This window comes from Chiloscyllium plagiosum, unplaced genomic scaffold (assembly GCF_037043375.1).
Source record: "Chiloscyllium plagiosum isolate Xiang-an unplaced genomic scaffold, Cpla_swu_hap1 HiC_scaffold_17, whole genome shotgun sequence".
NCBI lineage: Eukaryota > Metazoa > Chordata > Chondrichthyes > Orectolobiformes > Hemiscylliidae > Chiloscyllium > Chiloscyllium plagiosum.
In genome coordinates this window covers 64,720,268-64,740,456 of record NW_028270155.1, presented here as the reverse complement: position 1 = coordinate 64,740,456, position 20,189 = coordinate 64,720,268, and the positions used below count along the sequence as shown (strand labels likewise).

Sequence of the window (20,189 nt, the reverse complement as noted above, 5' to 3'; positions counted from 1 at the left end):
TCACAGATATTTTAATCAACATATTCGGACACATTTCTGGGGCAGGGACACTATTACTGCACCTCAAGAACCCCTACAATCTCAGATACTTCTCTTCAGAAAGAGGAAATTTAAAGTTTAATAATCCTGATTAGTTACAAGACCCATTCCAGGTTCAGAAACAAAAACTGGAGAAGTTCAGGTCTGGCAGCATCTGTGGAGAGAAATCAGAATTCACATCTCGGGTCCCGTGACCCTTCCTCAAAACAAAACACGTAACCCATTGTTAGCCACTAACAGTCCCCATTAATTGCTATTCAACCTCCGAGCCAGATCATTATCCACTCCTTTGTGTGTCCAGCTGTTCTCTCTCTTTGTGCTCTATCCCCAACTATTGTTTACTTCTTATCCCTGCACCCCCCCTCCCCCCCTCCCCCCAACCCTGTCTTCTGCAACTTTTTCTTAGCTACCCAGTTCTGAGGAAGGGTCACTGAACCCAAAACGTTAACTCTGATTTTTCTCCACAGGTGCTGCCACATCTGCTGAAGTTTTCTAGCAAGTTTTGTTTTTGTTTCTGATTTACAGCAGCTGCAGTTCTTTCATTTCCCATTCCCGGTTTACATGTTTTAAGAAACCCAAAATAGATGTCCTGCGCTTGACCTGACTTCTACCTACTGAAACTGTTTAATTTAAAAAAAAAACATAGTTGGAGTTATGTACAGGCCTCCAAACAGTAGTCAGGAACTGGGATGCAAAATACACCGTGAGATAATAAAGGTGTGGAGGAAAGGCAAAGTTACAGTGATCATAGTGGATTTCAATATGCACGTGGACTGGAAAATCAAGGACTGGTGGATTGCAAGAATTGGAATTTGTGGAATGTCTCGGAGATGGCTTTTTGGAGCAGCTTGTGGTGGAGCCCACTAGGGCAATAGTGTTGTGCAATGAGGCAGACTTGGTAAGGGAGCTTAAAGTGAAGGAACCCTTAGAAGGCAGTGATCATAATATGATTGAATTTACTCTGCAATTTGAGAGGGCGAAGATAAATAGAATCAGAGGTAATAGTAATACAGCTGAATAAAGCAACTATAGAGGCATGAGGGAGGAGCTGGGCAAAATTGACTGGGAGAAGGGCTTAGCAGGAAAGATCGTGGAACAGTAATGGCAGGAGTTTCTGGGAGTAATTCAGGAGATACAGCAGAAATTCATCCCGAGAGAAAAGAAGCATGGTACAGGGAGGATGAGGCACCCGTGACTGACTAGGGAAGTCAGGGATAGCATGAAAGCATATAATGTAATGCAGGGCAGTGGGAAACGAGAGTTTTGGGAGGTTTACAAAGACCAACATAGGACAACAAAAAAGAAATAAAGAGGGAGAAGATTAAATATGAAGGTAAGGTGGTCAGTAATATAAAGGAAGTCTTAAGAGTTTTTTAAATACATAAAGGGCACAAGAGAGGCAAAAGTGGACTTTGGGCTGCTGGAAAATGATGCCGGAGAGATGATACTGGGGAACAAGGAAATGGCTAAGAAACTGAATAATTACTTTGTGTCAATCTTCATAATGGAAGACACAAGTAATATTCCAAAAATTCAAGAGAGTGAGGGGGCAGAGCTGAGTATAGTGGCCATCACCAAGGAGAAGGTGCTAGAAAATCTGAATGGGCCGGAGATGAATAAATCACCTGGACCAAATGGACTATACCACAGAGTTCGAAGGGAGGTAGCTGAAGTGATAGTGGAAGCTTTAGTGCTGATCTTTCAGGAATTGCTAGGATCAGGGAGGACCAGAAAATTGCTAACATAACACCTTTGTTTAAAAAAAGAAGTAAAGCAAACGATGGATAATTACTGATCAAGTTAGGTTTACCTCTATTGTGGGTAAGATCCTGGAATACTGAATACTTGGAAGTGTATGGTAAAATACAGCAAAGTCAGCATGGTTTCATCAAGGGGAGGTCATGCTTGACAAACCTGCTAGAATTCTTTGAGGCAGTAGCAAGCAGATTTGACTAAGGAGAACCAATGGGTGTTTTCTAATCTGGACTTCAAGAAGGCCTTTGACACGGTGTTGCACAGGATGCTACTCAGTAAGATAAGAGCCCATGGTGTTAGAGGCCAGTTCTGGCATGGATAGAAGCTTGGCTGTCTGGCAAAAAGTAGAGTGTGGGGATAAAAGAGTCCTTCTCAGGGTGGCAGCTGATGACAAGTGGTGTTCTGCAAGGCTTAGTATTGGGACCACGACTTTTCACTTTATACATTAACGATCGAGATGAAGGAACTGACGGCATTCTGGCGAAGTTTGCAAATGGTACAAAGATGGTAGAGGGACAAGTAGCTTAAGGAAGCTGGGACGCTGCAGAAGGATTTGGACAAGTTGGAAGAGTGTGCAAAGAAGTGGCAGATGGAGTACAACGAGGGAAAGTGTGAGGTCACGCACTTTGGGAGGAAGAATAGAGGTATGGACTATTTTCTAAATGGGGAGAAAACTCAGGAGTCTGAAGTGCAAAGAGACTTGGGAGTTCTGGTCCAGAATTTTCTCAAGGTAAGCTTGCAGATTGAGTCAGTAGTTAGGAAGGCAAATGCAATGATGGCAATTATTTTGAGAGGACTTGTATGTAAAAGCAGGGATGTATTTCTGAGGCTGTATAAGGCTCTGGTCACACCGCATTTGGAGTATTGTGCGCAGTGTTGGGTCCCATACCTCAGGACGATGTACTGGCCCAGGATCATGTTCAGAGGAGGTTGACGAGGATGGTCCCAGGAATGAAAAGCTTAACATGCAGAATATTTGAGGACTCTGGGTTTATACTTGGAGTTTAGAAGGATAAAGGGGGATCTAATTGAAACTTAAGAACACTGAATGGCCTGGTTAGAATGGAAGTTGGGAACATCTTTCCATTGGTAAGAGATACTTGGACCCAAAGGCACAGCATTGTAGTAAAGGGAAGACTTTTTAGAACTGAGATAAGGAAAACTTCTTCAGCCAGAGACCAGTGAATCTATGGAATTCATTGCCTCAGAAGGCTGTGGAGGCCAGGTCATTGAGTATATTTAAGACTTAGATAGGTTTTTGGGTATCAAGGGTTATGGGGAGAAAGCAGGAGAATGCAGTTGAGAAACTTATCAGCCATGATTGGATGACGGAGCAGATTCGATGGGCTGAATGGCCTAATTTCTGCTCCTAGGTCTTGTGGTCTTATTGTCTATAACTAACAGACTAAACAGAATTTAAATTAATACTTCATTTGTGTAATAAGTCAAACTTATTATTGAAAGATAACTTAAATCTTTACTGTAATTGTGCAGTTTAATTACTTAATCATTTCCAAGATTTTATCTTTTGTAATTAGCTTTATGTCCTGCACTGTTCTTGGATGAGCCACATTATAGAATGGTCAAACATAAGTACTTTTGATTGCTTTTAAAAATAGCTTTTCAGCCTGAAGTTACTTTAGTGATTAGCGAAACATATACCCGATTTGGGATCAACTTGTTACTGGTGTGTTAGTTAACTAGATGACAAATGTTTTAAATTGGTGTTGGTTCAACTGTTTGTATGAAGCTGCCAATGAAAATGGATGTAGTTGCATTACCATACAACAAGATTAAGGTATAAATTATGTGCAACTCGTTGCTTGAATTAATAAGTTAGGTACCAGTGCGATTGATATATCTTTTCCATGCTAAAGTCTTTGCTTGCATCTAATATCCCCTTAAAATTAAGCTGTATGAATCGTTTTGGTCGAAGATGCACATTTTTTGCTGAGTATTTCTCAATGTAGTCATGTGATACAATAGTGTCATTTTACTACAGTCTGCTGTCGACTATGAACTCTGACCTAGTATCTTTGAGAGAAACTATGGGAGAAATCTTTAACAAGCCTACTCCTGTCCACTGGAGACCAGGAATTTGCATTAAGATTAGTAAGGTTTTATAAGGCTAGCTCAGACAGTTGACAACATAGCCTCCTTCACTTTCACTGAAGTTTGGAAGTCTTCCAAATTGATGATTTTGATCCATTTAATAATGCATTTCCAAGTTTTTTTTTTAAATGATAAAGCAAAACATGTGGCACGAGAGGAGAAAAAATGTTACTTGGTCATGAGGAAAATTGGTATCTTGTTGTATTTATTCAGTCAGTTGAATTCTGAGAGTTTCCATTGATGAAAACTTGCTTCTGTTTTACCAGCACTGTGCAGCATCGCGAGCTGGTGAATCCAGCCAGTATGAAGCAAGCTTTGATAGCTTCTGCACGCAGACTACCTGGGGTCAACATGTTTGAACAAGGCCATGGTAAACTGGATCTGCTGAAAGCTTACCAAATTCTGAAAATCTATAAGCCTCAAGCCAGGTGAGTGCTAATATGATTTAGATGGTCTGCTTTTTATTCCTCATTTCTTAAGTTGAAGTTAGTGATTTTTGGTTTTTGAGTACCAGCAGCCCTATCTTGAATACTTTGACTGTTCTTGAGCATTGTTTGCTAACTTGACTTTAAAGGGTGAAACTAATATAGTCGCGTATATTGGTGTCACCTAGATTTACCTTTCCTCCAAGTTCTTCATTGTCTCTGTGCTGAATCTACTTGTTTGTCATGATGACTTGGATAAGTTGGAATAGCGTCTTCATCCTCTGTCACATCCTCTGCACCCGAGCCTGATGCATGCCATCTCCACGGTTGCAACATGAGGCCATACTATACCGTACAGCATTAGCATTGTTTACCTGGAGTTGAGCTTCAAAACTTTAATCCATAAACAAGAATGCTGACGTTTATCTCTGCAGTATCACCTGCTTCTGTCTCTGTGCTACTACAATCCTTATCACTTCTTCAATATTTCTACATTTAATGGTAATTCTTTGTAATACAGGAAAATACTGGTAAACATTTATTTAAAAACTCACAACTTTGTTACATGTATTCTAGGTTTGACAAGAACTGCTTTGCCTAGGATCCATGTCCCTTCACAATGTATTGTTCTATTGGGTAACTAAGGTGACAACATGTTATCAACAGGTTATCATAAACAGGTTACATTTCCCAGATTTCAGGGAAGTGTTCCTTTAATATCTGCCTGAAGAAATGCGTCAACAACAGCTGTACTGGGTGATAAGGACGTGTGAAATTTGATGGTTTGCTTCTGATTTTAAAGAACAAAGAAAATTTACAGCCCATGACCAGGCCCTTTGGCCCTCCAAGCCAAAGCCGATCCAAATCCACTGTCTAAACCTATCACCCAATTCCTAAGCAACTGTATCCCTCTGCTCCCCACCTATTCCTCCATCTGTCCAGACACACCGTAAATAAATCTACCGTGTCTGCCTTGACTACCTCTGCTGCAATGCGTTCCAGGCACCTACCACCCTTTGTGTAAAGTACTTTCCGCATGTATCCCCCTTAAACCTTTCACCTTGAACCTGTGACCTCTTTTTATTGAATCCCTCACCCTGGGAAAAAGCTTATCTCTATCCATCCTGTCTATACCCTTCATGATTTTCTAGATCTCAATCAGGTTCTTCCCCACCCCCCCCACATTCTCCATTTTTGTAATGAAAACAATCTTAACCTACTCAACCGGTCTTCCATACCAGGCAACATCCTCATTAACCTTCTCTGCACCCTCTCCAAAGTGTTCACATCCATTTGGTAGTGTGGTGACCAGAACTGTACACAGTATTTTAAATGCGGCTGAACAAAGTCTTGTACAATTTGACTTGCCAACTCTTATACTCAATACCCTGTACGATGAAGGCAAGCATACCATTTTGCTATATGAAATTATTTCTCTGCCTTTTTTGTATATGTGTTAACCTACTCTGTAAATATTCATTGCCCTCTAGTATTTCTTTCCTTGGCCCCAACACTAATAAAGCCATTACTTGTGTATACTGAGAAATTCAGCAGGTAGCCATCTTTCTGGAGGTTATTACAGTAAACTGAGTCTGGAGTCAGTCTGTTAGTGTAATTGGTGTTTCACTGATGCATAGCAGCTCATTTAGGGATTAAACCTCAAATTGTTTTTTATCTGTGTTGCTCAACTCCTTTTCAAATACATTTACAAGCCATTAGATTGTTGATCATTCATAATAATAAATCTTGAAGGGACCAATTGCATACATATTGTAATATAGTTTATTTGAAAAATGCATTTATAACATAGGAGACTTGAAAATTTCTCTGATAACTGGCATCCTACGTTTGAAGACATCCAGAATTTCTTCTAAAGGAGAATCTGAGATTATTTTACATTGACGCCTGTGATCAGGTTCACCTTAGGTCTTCTGGACAGGCAGGTAGACAAAAGATAATTGAACAAACGTGAAATCCGTACTTCTATTCAAACAGTTTAATTTAAACTACATCTCTTTCAAGCTGCATAATTTAGTATCGTTTTTCTGATGAAGCGTGATGTGATTTAGAAATTAGAGCTAGGTGGCAGACCATTCAGGTTATTACATTTGTGTTGGCTCTTGAAGAGTAGTTGTGCTTAGTCCCACATCGCCACATTTTGTCTGTAACCCTGCAGACTGTTCTTCCTCAAATACTGTCTGACTCCTTTCTGAAATTACTTATGGATTGGCCTCTTATACCTTTTCAAGTGTAATGTTCCAAATTTCAACAACTTGGTGAAAGAAAAACTCTCAACCCTTTGGATCTTTGGTCAATAATTTTAAATCTGATTTAAGTTATTGAATTAATTTCCAGGTACAGTATTCTGTTTCAGCATCTTGAAAACCTCCAATCCAGAGAGAATAGTCCCAAATAACGTCGATCAATCTTGAACCTCGACAGTTTTCCTGCACAGTCTAGAATTGTCCACAACAAATTTCCAGTAGTAATTTATAAAGTTCAAGCATGACCTTTTCCTGGTTTTATACTGCATTCTTAATTTGTAAATCCTAGTAACCCACAAGAGTTTTAACCAATTTATCAACTTGCCTTGCCAACCTTTTAAGGATCTTGTTTTCATTGGCACCAGATTTCTCTCATTATATATGCCATATATAGCATATTTTTTCAATATCCATCCTCTTAAAGTACATCACTTCAGACTGATCTAAGTAACCTCCATATACTGTACTTCTGCTTGTTTTACCATCCTGTTTTTGCAGTTTTGATGTCCATGAACATTTTCATCATTCTTTGCCAAATTTTGTATTAACTGCAAATATTATAATTTATCTCACTACAAATCTCTATGCCATCTTAAAAAAAAATGGACTCAGTATTAACCTTTTGGGAGTGCCACACTGCAAGCTACCTCAACATCTACCACAAGCATTAAGAAGGGAAATGGTATGTTAGTCTTCATTGCAAGAGGAGTAGGTATGTCTTGCTGAAGTTATGCAGGGCCTTGATGACACCACACTTGGGAGTATTGTGTGCAGTTTTGATCGCCCTACCTAAGAGATGATATACTTGCCATAGAGGGAATGGCAGAATGTACTTGCCACGACAGTTTGTGCTGATATTGGGATGGCAGAACTGTTGAGGAGAAGAGTTAGTTTGACTGGACCAGTATTCACTGAAGTTTAGAAAAATGACTGAGGATCTGATTGAAATGTATAAACTTCTAACAGGGCTAGACAGATGAGATGCATGATACTTGCTCTGGATGGGGAGTCTAGAACAAAGGGTCAGCATTTCAGAATATGGGGTCGACCTTTTAGGGTTGAGATGAGAAAACATTTCTTCATTCAGAGTGTGGTCAACCTGTAGAATTCATTACGACAGAAGGCTGTGAAGGAAAGCAGAGCAGAAGGTTGAAATGACCAACTTCTCCTCCTAGCTTCTGTTTCTGTTCCATCCAGCAACAGCCTCTGTTCCTTATTACCCATCTCTTACTTATACTGTCACCTTCCCCTTGATTCTGAGGTCGTCTTCTTCCTTAAGTAAGTCTACTTTTGGCACTTTTTCTTATGTCTTCCAAAATTTCTATATATTTGTGATTCTCCATCAACCTTTTGTTAGCTCAAAAGAATTCAATCCGTTTATTCAAACACCATTTGCCTTTTAACAAGCCTATGTTGGTTGTCCTTGTTTCACTAATTGCTTTACATAGTTTAAATTGTCTCTGGTAGTAATTTCCAATAACTTTCCCAGCACTGAAGTTCGGCTTGAAGTTCCTTGGTTTATCTGTATTCCATTTCTTGAAAACTGGAACAACAATAAGCAGCTGCCAGTCCTCTTGCATTACTTCAGTATTTAATAAGGATTGAAAAACTGTTACCAATGCCTGTGATATTTCTATCTTTGCTACTTCAAACAACCTGGGATGCACTCTTTCTGAATTGGCTAATGTATCAATCTTCAGTAATGTTTATCTGTTTACTGCATATTCTCTTATATATTGCTATTCTGTCCATATACTTTTATGTTAACCTCTCCATCATCTACTTCCTTTGTGAAGTGATGCGAAGTACAATATATTAATCTTTGCACATATTATTTCCCTTTAATGTCCTTAAAAGGCCCAACATTTTCCTCATTTAGCAGCTTAGACTTTTTATGCTCATTAAATATTTTGATACTGCTATCAATTTATTGATACTGCTAATTGTTTCCCATTACCTTATTTTGTTTCTCATACCCACCCAGGACCGGTTTTTAGAAAATATTTCTTCCTTTTACTTTCCATGGCTTTTCTGGTTATTAAGAAAGTCATTCGACATTTGTTGAAACCTTTTCTGTTTGTTTTTTTAAAAAAAAAATTCCATCTTTATCCAGGGCTGTTTAGCTTCACAGGAAAATTCCAATTTGTACCTGAACTTGTAAATACCCATCTGGTTCACTCATGTCCTATCGGGAAGGAAATTGCTGTGCTTACCTAGTCTGGCCTACATGGGCCTCCAGATCCACAGTGATGTAGTTGACTCTTAACCACCCTCTGGCTAAATAAGGATGGACAAGAAATGCAGGCCCAGCAAAACAATCCCCATTTCCTGTGAATGAATAAAAAAAATTACTCTTCTGAATCTTTCCATTGCTCCATTACAGCTATCCTGATCAGTTACCTTTTCTTGTCTACCTATACTTGTCATCATCTTCAAACAATTATATTTTCTGCTGTCTTTCCATTATTATTCCAAATTAGGCGGTTATCTTTATTAGAGCTGAAAATGTGTTGCTGGAAAAGCGGAGCAGGTCAGGCAGCATCCACGGAGCAGGAGAATCAACGTTTCGGGCATGAGCCCTTCAGGAATGAAGAAATGGTTTCCTGAAGAAGGGCTCGTGCCCGAAACGTCGATTCTCCTGCTCCTTGGATGCTGCCTGATCTGCTGCGCTTTTCCAGCAACACATTTTCAGCTCTGATCTCCAGCATCTGCCAGTCCTCACTTTTTCTTAGAAGGTTGTTAGATTAGCTAACTGATCTCCATTTGTAATACACTCCCTATAAACTAATGCTTCAACATAATTCTTCTCAGTGTTTCTAATCTTTTGTCCTCCCAGCTGGAGGTTGGGATTTGCCTTAGATTGAAAGAAGGATATTTTCAAATGGATCTTTGTAACATAAAGCATCTTGTATCTGATTGAAGAGGGACAGTGTCTGCTGAGGGCAAGTGACGATGCATGCTGGAGAAGGGGTCATGCTTTAGCCTTTTTCACTAAGCTAATGTGTTGCAGACAGATCAGGAGAACGAGGAAGAATAGCCTTTTCATAAAATGAGCAAAATAATGTTATCAGCATACCTTATGTAAGACAGTTTGCAATGAGTTTGTTCAATGAACTATGGATTCCAGAGAAATTAGTTGAATCACAAAATTCTTATGGGTCAGGAATGCCATTTAACTTGTCTTACTTGTACAGCAAGTTCCTTGAGTCCTTTCTACGTTCATTTGTTTAAGATAGCACCAACTTCTATTTGTATACCTTTTGTATACCTTTTTTAATGTAGTAAAATGTCCCAAGATACTTCACTGGGCTAAAAACCTGGCTAGATTTGGAACAGGAGAAAGTGAGGGCTGGAGATCAGAGTGGAAAAGTGTGATGCTGGAAAAGCACAGCTGGTCAGACAGCATCTCAGGAGCATGAGATTCCTGATGAAGACCTCGTGCTCGAGGCCTAGATTTGCAATACTTAAATGAACAAAACAGGAAATTTGAGAGCTCTAAGCGCAGGCAGTTGATGGCAAGGACATAATTTGTTTATTTACAATTGGGATGCTTCAGCCCAAAACTGGAAGAGCACAGCTGTCTTAGAGATGTTGTGGGCCTGAAGATAATTACAGTGGTAGGAAGGATTGAGGTGATGGGGAGATTTTAAAACCAGCAAGAGAATTGTAAAGTATGTATTGCCTAACCAGGAACCATTGTAAGTCAGAAAGCTCCTGGGTGAATGCAATTTGATATGAGCTCAGGCACTCAAGACAGGATTTTGCATGAGCTCAGGCTTGCTGAAAGCAGAGTATTGAAGCTGGCTCAGAAATGCATGGGAATAATAGATCTAAAGTTGCTCAGATAATAAGGTGAGGTTTGGGCTGAGTCAGACAATTGTCAAGGTGCATTGCAGAAAAGATTCTAGGGTTTTGAGCCATTACATTTCTCAGTTTCTTCCATAGTTCTTCACTAAGTGATTAAGTTTATCTTGCTGCTCCTGAATTGACCTTTACAAGCTTAAGTCGATACTTTCTTAGGTTAATAAACATGATATTTTAGTTTTAATCTTGCATGTTCCTGAAACACCTATGTAAAATTTCATGCTGGTCATGGGCTTTCTTTCTTGGAAAGAAAAGGTTTCACTATTCCTTGCAATGCAATCCTATAAGATCAACTTTGTGACTGCCTCCGACTTGTAAATCATTTGCTTTTGTTTTGGTGACCAAGATTGGATATACTGTTCAACATTCTATCAAACTAGAACACTCAAAGAACTTCAAATATTTTCTCCCCATATCATTCGCTCACTTTAGCCTAAGAACTGTATGTAACTTATTGAAAGTGTTCAGTTTTGACCGGTTTCTGTGGCATAGCATTCTCAGCACTCTCTGGGTGAAGAAATTTCTCATTTTCATTCTGAATGGCCTCTTCCTATCCTTAACTGTGACCCTGGTTTGTCTGGGCACCCCAATCATCAGGAACATCCTTCCTGCATTTACCCTTTAGTCATCTATAGATTTCTGAGATCCCACCCCCTCCCCCCACACATTTTTCTCTGGTGAATATAATCCTAATTCTTTCTTCATACCTTTCCTGGAATCTATCTGTTAAACCATCTTCTACAGTCAAGAGCATCCATCCTTGAATAAGGTGATCAAAAGTGCACACAGTACTCAGATGTGGACTCAAAGGCTCTGTGTGGTTGCAACAAGACATCCTTGCTCCTAAATCAAACCCTCTCATTGTGAAGGCAAACATACTATTTGTTGTCTTCACTGCCTGCTGCACCCACGTGCATACTTTCAGGGACTGGCTTACCACAGCACTAGGTCTCATTGCACCTTCCCTTTCTCAAACTATCACCATTTGTTTAATCATCTGTCTTCCTACTTTTGCTACCCAAGTAAAGAACCTTACTTAAGTTCAACATTATATTTCATCTAACAGGTATTTACGCATCCACTCTCATTTGTCCAATCACACTGAAGCATCTTTGTACCCTCTTCACAGCTCACCCTCCTACCCAGCTTTGTGTGTCTGTAATTTTGGACATGTTACATTTAGTTCCGTCATCTAAATAATCTGTCATGAAAGCAGGGGTCCAACTACTGATTCCTGTAATACCCAAACAGCCACTACCTGCCACTCAGAAAAAGACCCATTTAGTCTTACTTTTTGTTCCCTGTCTGCCAATCAGTTCTTTAACTAATCCCAAATGTTTTAATTTCACATATTAGTTGTTTAATTTAGGACCTTACTGAAATTCTGAGAGTCCAAGTAAACCACATCAGTTACCTCAGTTGGCTGGAAGGCTTGGATGGTGATGCAGAGTGATGCAGACAATGCAGGTTCAATTCCTTCACCAGCTAAGGTCACCTTCAATGTCCCACCTGTGGTGACCTTAAGGTTAAACCACCTCTAGCCCTCTATAAGTAGAGAGCAGCTCTATGGTTCTCTGCTCCTATGGTGACCTTTTCGCTTAGCTTTCTACACCTGACCATAGAAGCTTTTACAATCACTTTGTATTTTCCCCATAAGCTTATTCTCATATGCTAATTACCCCCCCACCACCCCACAGTGCCTTAATCAATCCCTTTGTCCTCCTGCAATGAAGTCTAAAATGCTGGTAATTCTCCGGTGTTCTCCTTTCTCCAATTTGTATGCCCCTTCCTTTAATCTAATACTATCCCTATTTTCCCTTGTTAGCCATGGTTTGGTTATCTTCCCTATTTTATTTTTGTGCCAGAGGATGAATGAACAACTGTTACAGTTGCTCCATGCGCTCTTCAAATATTTATCATTGCATGTCCACCATCATCCCTTTACAAAATGTTCCCCAATATATCCGAGCCAACTCACGCCTCATACCATCATATTTCCTTTATTTAGATTCAGGATCCTAGTCTCAGAATCAATTGTCTCACTCTCCGTCTTAATGAAGAATTTAATCATATTATGGTCACTCTTCCCCAAGGGGGCTTGCACAGCTGGATTGCCAATTATTCCTTTCTGATTGCACAATACCCCATCTGGGTGGCCTCTTCTCCAGTTGGTTGCTCTTTGTATTGATCCAGAACGTCATCCTATATTCATTCCAGGAATTCTTCCTCTACAGTATTATTACTGATTTCATTTTGCCCAAACTAATATTTAAAACATTTACTCAACTCACAGGTTGCTTTCTCTAATTCCATCAAGATTATAAACATCTAAATCACCAGTACCTGTTTAAGAGACAAGAGTTTGTCAGGAAAACGAACTGCATGCTTTTTTTGGAAAGTGATATGGGAAGGGAATTTGTGGACTGTAGGGCAGGAAGTAGAAGGTCAATGATGAAACAATCCTGTGCGTCTCTGGATGGGTCATGTTTGTTATATGGTTGTGTGAACTTTGAGATACCTGCATTGTGGAATGTTTCAGTTCTCTTGAATAAACATTTTTGTTTCCATACTACTACTACTCCTGCCTTAAAGGCCCTGTGTCTATTTAATCAAGTATTTAGTCATTACTCCTAGCTCATCAGGTCTTCTGATATTTGCTGAGTCTTGGAATTAAGTTAAAGGTACTTTACTAATTCAAATCATTTCATCTTGGTGACTGATTAGTAGAAAGAACAGAGATTGGTTACATGCCTGCGTGGTGCAAATAAGATTCTCTTCTGAAACATCAGTGTCTTCAGAATTAATGGGTAAAAAGAGCTCTTTACTTGATGGATCCTAACTGAATGACATGCTGTTTGTTTGTTCATGAACAAAACCTGTTGCATTCAACAGTACTTTTTTTAATATGACTGTCCATTATATTCTTTAATTCCTGACATTTTAAACTTTCAGCTTGAGCCCAAGCTACATTGATCTAACTGAGTGTCCTTATATGTGGCCCTACTGCTCCCAGCCCATCTACTGTGGGGGAATGCCAACTGTCGTCAATGTAACAATTTTAAATGGCATGGGTGTCACAGGTCGGATTATTGACAAGGTAAGTGTAATGAGATGGTAGTGAAATATGGAATTTGCAAAGTGGCTGAAAGGTCTTTCTAGTCTTGATGAGCAGTACTGAGAAGTGGTGTGATACCAATGTTTAATTCCTCAGGAACTACTGTATGAAATGTATGGCAGTTATTAATGTACATGTACAACAGCAATGTGAATGTTCATTTTTGACAGTCACATGGACAATACAATATTGTTGTGGCCGCATTCATTTTTTGCTTAATAAAATGAAACTGAAGAGTGTGCAGGAATTATTTGGGATGAGGTGGCACAATGCTTTCATTCATCACAGGCTAAACATACACTGCCACAGTGTAAATTTATTTTGACAGTCCCTTCCTGAATAAAATTTCAGATGAGGTACATCATTGTTCACAGAAATTTGATAATTCTCATGTTCCCCTTCACAGTGAAGGAGAGCCTGCGCAGTACACTTGCAGAATTCCTGACGGCTGCCTTTGGAGTAGAATCATAGATTCATAAAATCCCTGCAGTGTGGAAAGAGGCCATTCAGCCCATCCATACTGACTGCTGGGCAGCATGGTTGCTCAGTGGTTAGCACTGCTGCCTCACAGCACCAGGGTCCCAGGTTCGATTCCAGGCTCAGGTAACTGTCTGTGTGGAGTTTGCACATTCTCCCCGTGTCTGTGTGGGTTTCCTCAGGGTGCTCCGGTTTCCTCCCACAGTTCAAAGATGTGCAGGCCAGGTGAATTGGCCAAGCTAAATAGCCTATAGTTCTGGGTGCATTAGTTAGTGGGAAATAGGTCTGGGTGGGTTACTCTTCGGAGGGTCGGTGTGGACTGGTTGGGCCGAAGGGCCTGTTTCCACACTGTAGAGAATCTAATCTAATCTAAATCCCACCCAGAATTAGGTCCCTGTAACCTTCCATTTCCCATGGCTAATCTACTTAGCCTACACATCCGTAGACACTACTGGGCAGTTTAGCATGGCCAGTCTACCTAATCTGAACATCTTTGGACTATGGGAGGAAACCAGAGCATCTGGAGGGAACCTGCGCAGACACTGGCAGAACGTGCAAGCACCACACATTCACCCACGGCTGGAACTGAACCAGTGTCCCTGTCGCTGCAAAGCAGCAGTGCTAACCACTGAGCAACTGTGCCCCCATAGTAGCTTTGCAGCTCAGAAGTCAAGTCATTTGTCTTCTTGGTCCTGAGAGGTACAATGTATGGGAGTCAATTACTTTGCGGACAAAAGTAAAATATACTTTCTTCTAAATAAAAGCATAGAATGAAAACAATATCTGAACATTGTCTGAATCAGGTGAAATTAACCTGGTGGATATTACTTGTACTAATTAGCATAAGAGCATAATTGATTTAAACTCTGAAGTAGTTCAGGACAAACAGTGGGGCAGTAAAGAGCCTACATTAAGCTTTCTATCTCACCAGTCTCTGCACTCAAAATTCCATATTTTGCCACTTCCAATAAGATATCATGAACAAACATATCTTACCCTCTCCTCCGCAGTCGACATTCAGGTGGGACTGTGTGACACCCTGGTCTACACCACCTCAGTTTTCCACAGCACCTTCCCAGGTTGCAGAAGATATAGCACGTGTCATGTCCCCCTCTCCCCCCCTATTCCCCCCCCCCATACCCCCCCCTATTCCCCCCCCCCATCCCCCCCCCATCCCCTCTCCCCCTCTCCCCCCCTCCCCCTCTCCCCCCCCTCCCCCTCTCCCCCCCTCCCCCTCTCCCCCCCTCCCCCTCCCCCCCCTCTCCCCCCCCCCCTCTCCCCCCCCTCCTCTCCCCCCCCCTCCTCTCCCCCCCCTCTCCCTCTCCCCCCCCTCTCTCCCCCCCCTCTCTCCCCCCCCTTCCCCCCCCTTCCCCCCCCTTCCCCCACCCTCCCCCCCCCTCTCCCCCCCCTCCCTCCCCCCCCTCTCCCCCCCTCCCCCTCTCCCCCCCCCCCCACCCTCCCCCTCTCCCCCCCCCCCCCACCCTCCCCCTCTCCCCCCCCCACCCTCCCCCTCTCCCCCCCCCACCCTCCCCCTCTCCCCCCCCCCACCCTCCCCCTCTCCCCCCCCCACCCTCCCCCTCTCCCCCCCCACCCTCCCCCTCTCCCCCCCCCCACCCTCCCCCTCTCCCCCCCCCCACCCTCCCCCTCTCCCCCCCCCCACCCCCTACCCCTCTTCCCCCCCCTCCCCCCCTTCCCCCCCTCCCCCCTACCCCTCTCCCCCCCTACCCCTCTCCCCCCCTACCCCTCTCCCCCCCTACCCCTCTCCCCCCCTACCCCTCTTCCCCCCCTACCCCTCTTCCCCCCCTACCCCTCTTCCCCCCCTACCCCTCTCCCCCCTCACCCCCCCCCCCCCCCCACCCCCTACCCCCTACCCCCTGTTCAAGGCCCACTTTTCCAGTAAAGCAGCATTTTACGCATACCTCTTTCAATGCAGTCTACTGTATTTGCTGCTCACAATATGTCTCCTTTACACTGACAAAGCCAGAGACTGGTTGATCCCTGTGCAGAACATTTTCACTTTGGCCATAGGAATGACCCTGACCTTTTTAGTTGCTTACCATTTCAATACACCATCTTGCTCCAATGCTAACATTTTCATCCTTGACCTGAAGGTGTTCCAACGAAGCTGAATGCATGCTGGAGGAACAGCATCCCATTGTCCATTCAGACCCTTTACAACCTCTAGGGTTTAATATGCAGTTCCTGAATTTGAGTATGACCTTTGTACTCCATTTTGCTTACATTCTCACACCTTCTTACAGCCGTATCTCATTTGTGTCCTTTTGGCTTGTTGGCAGAGCCAACTTATTTTCTCCTTTTCACAGCTAATGTTTACACCTACTCAATGTATCTCACACTTTTGCCAACATTCCACTGCCTTTGTCTTTTGTCCTGAACATGCTCATGTGTACCACTTGCTCTTCCAGCACCTCTGACATTAACATTAAAACAGAATCTTCCAGCTCCTTTGTGTTCCAAAGAAGGGTCATACTGGAGGAGAAAGTGAGTCTGCAGATGCTGGAGATCAAAGTTGAAACTTTATTGCTGGAACAGCACAGCAGGTCAGGCAGCATCCAGGGAACAGGAGATTCGACGTTTCGGGCACAGGCCCTTCTTCAGGAAGTTGAGTCATACTGGACTCAACATTAACTCTGTTTCTCTCTCCACAGGTGCTACCAGACCTGCTAAGTTTCTCCGCACTTTGTTTTTGTTTCACATTAAGCTGTCATTATTATGCTGTCTTTTTTCCTAGATCCTTTCTTTCCCTTCAATTCATGGATTCAAATTGCCGATGTACAGCATGGAAACAGACCCTTCGGTCCAACTCGTCCAAGCTGACCAGATATCCCAACCCAATCTAGTCCCACCTGCCAGCACCTGGCCCATATCCCTCCAAACCCTTCCTATTCATATACCCATCCAGATGCCTTTTAAATGTTGTAATTGTACCAATCTCCACCACTTCCTCTGGCAGCTCATTCCATACACGGACCACTCTCTGTGTGAAAAAGTTGCCCCTTAGGTCTCTTTTATATCTTTCCCCTCTCATCCTAAATCTATGCCCTCCAGTTCTGGATTCCCCCACCCTAGGGAAGAGACTTTGCCTATTTATCCTATCCATGGCCCTCATGATTTTATAAACCTCCATAAGGTCACCCCTCAGCCTCCGACGCTCCAGGAAAACAGCCCCAGCCTATTCAGCCTCTCCCAATAGCTCAATTCCTCCAACCGTGGCAACATCCTTGTAAATCTTTTCTGAACCTTTTCAAGTTTCAGAACATACTTGATGATAGAATCCCATACAAACAGTTTAGAACACGCTTGTACCATCCAACTCAAACAGAGCCAGTTAACCTCATGAGTATCCATGTTGCAATGCTGTGCTCCACCACATAGTGACAGACCTGTTCAATGTGGACTTTGGCATAGTAACCTTACTTATTGGGGGATTTCAAAGCAAACATGAGTGCAGACCCACTGCCTCAGACAACACGACCTGGGAAAGAGTAATGAATTGTCTGGCTTTTGACTCTCTGAACAGTGGAACATCTTAACTTCATATTAGAGACCCACTGTGAAACAAGAACAGTTATCTTTTAACTCCATACTTATTTTATGTGCCTCGTCAGGAATTTTAGTAGCTGACTTGCCTGTGGGTGGAAATTAGGGCTGCCCTTTTCATTTGTCATAACTTTTGTCTGAATTCTATTACATATTTCCTTTTGCTACCTCCTTTCCCATTCATAAATTACTGATGATTCTTATCAGCTATTTGGAAGGCTTTTTAAATGATTTTCATGTTTTCTTTCTAGCCAATTTGGCAGCCGTATTTACCTCAGAATGGAGACAACATAGAGGTCGCTTTTTCCTATTCCCAAGTCCTTTGGCCGTGGTCTGGCTTTCTAGCTATTTCGATATCTGTCACCAAGAAAGCTGCATCATGGGAAGGCATTGCTCAGGGCCATGTGATGGTTACTGTTGCATCACCAGCTGAAAATGATGTAAGTCTATCAGATCAACGGTTTCTCTTGTGTTTGGTATGTTATAAAACTAAAATATTATCTAGATTCAGGAAAATATGACCCATACTTATCTGAAAATCTGCTGATGGAGCACTAAAAATGAACAAATGATGAATGTCAAGAAATGCACCATTGGAAAAAAAACTCCCATAAGTAAGTGAGGATATAATGTATGCTTTAGTTTCTTTGTATCTAAAGATTGCTGAATAGAGAACTGAGATGTTCCACTAGACCTAATTACCGTCTCTGCCAGGGCTGACAAACACAGGCCACGCTATCAGTTGGATACACTGCAGCAACTCTTGAGGTTATTTTGAAAGAAGATCCCTCCCATTGTGAACTGTACCAGCAGAAAAAAAACATGCATGAATGGTATGGGAACTCCATTATCTTGGAGTTGCATGCCTTTTGATTAGGATGTGTATCGAACGAATATCCCAGCACCATTGAACTGGGCTCGCTCAAGAAGGCTGTCCTCCATCATCAACTTAATTGGCAATAGGCTATATATGCGGTGTTACCAGCATCACCATGACCTGCAAACAAAAATAAAAGCTGAAATAGCCTAATGATTGTTGCTATATTATTTACTTTGTAAACTTCTCACAATCTATCAGTCTTTCCGTTTAATTATGTTGCCTAATATGTTAGTTTGGTGTAATGCTCGTGCTGCAGACCAAACTTAAAGCATAACTTCCTAAGTCTCTTCTCGAATGCCACTAGATAACATTGAAAATAGTCGTATACTCAATTGGGGGACAGAAAAATTGAGTCCAGTCCTTTGAAAATGGTCTGTTGATCTTTAGAATACTTTGGCAACAGCACTATTTACTGATCTACAGGCATGTAAGATTTATAACATGTAAATTTTGTGAGATTCAAATTCTGAGAAAGTGAGGATTATAGATGCTGGAGCGTCAGGGTTGATGAAGCGTGATGCTGGAAAAGTACAGCAGGTCAGGCAGTATCCAAGGAGCATAAGAGTTCACGTTTTGGACATAATCCTCCTCTTCAGGACTGGGGAGGGGGAAGGGGGCTGAGAAAGAAATGGGGGGTGTGGGGCTGGGTGGGATGGCGATAGGTGGGCGAAGGTTGGAGGTGATAGTGATAGGTTAGTGGGAAGTGTGGAGTGAATAGATGGAACAGACGGTAGACACGTAGATTGGGTCAAGAGGGTGGATCTGAATTGGAGGGTTGGATCTGGGATGCGGTGATGGGGGAAGTGGGATTTAGAGACTGGTGAATTCAATGTTCATGCCGTGAGGTTGAGGCTCCCGAGGTGGAAGATGAGGTGGTGTTCCTCCAGTTCGTGGGTGGCCTTGTGTGGGCAGTGGAGGAGGCCCAGAATGGGTATGTCCTCAGGGGAGTGGGAGGGGTAGCGGAAGTGGATGGCCACAGGAAGGCGAGTTGATTGGTGTGTACAGATCAGAGATGTTCCCTGAACTCTTCCGCAAGTTTGTGTTTGGTCTCTAAATGCCAAACCCAATTTACTGTTGCCTTATCAGACAACCTGATGGAAGACAGAAGCAACAAATTGCAAAGCCAGTTATTCAGATTGACCTCGGACTGATTTTGCCAGTGACCCTACTTTTGTAAAACTAATTCCAAACCAATTTGTGATGGTACATTTTTAATCAAATGTTTATTTGGTTTAGTTTAGCATACAATAAATATAGTTGTGTGTTCACTAGAACTTTTTAAAAACTTAATTTTTAAAAATTTTATTGTGACCCTTACCTTCAGTAGACACATTTGTCAAAGCTGTATATCATGCACCCAACAGGTCAACATTCCCTGTCTACCTGAAATTAGTTCAAATGTTTGAGCACCAGATTCACACTGCTACAATGCAATATGAGTGGTGTTCGCTAGTTAGATAGTGTTGTCAAACCAAAAAGGCATTCTGCCTATCTCACAAATGAATAATCTGATATATTAACTTCTGTACCAGTGTGAAGCCAGGTATGTAGGCCATATATCCCAAAGGCTGTTGTATCCTAACAAACAGCATATCCCTTTGGCTATTCACCACAAGCAAAGTACTCATTGTACCCAACTAGTCTGTGCTTGCAAAGCCAGCAAAATAGTCTCCATAATTAGATGTTATTTCTGCCAT

At 42.0% G+C, this 20,189-nt stretch overlaps 1 protein-coding gene across 2 annotated transcripts in view; it reads left to right on the top strand.

The window, feature by feature from the left end:
- The window catches only part of mbtps1 (membrane-bound transcription factor peptidase, site 1), a 142,895-nt gene that overhangs the window by 88,004 nt on the left and 34,702 nt on the right, over window positions 1-20,189 (top strand). For both annotated transcript variants that reach the window (XM_043707204.2, XM_043707203.2), the window contains exons 11-13: window positions 4,173-4,334; window positions 13,412-13,556; window positions 17,864-18,052. In XM_043707204.2, the coding sequence (XP_043563139.1) occupies window positions 4,173-4,334; window positions 13,412-13,556; window positions 17,864-18,052 (496 nt within the window). The remainder of the gene's footprint in view (window positions 1-4,172; window positions 4,335-13,411; window positions 13,557-17,863; window positions 18,053-20,189) is intronic.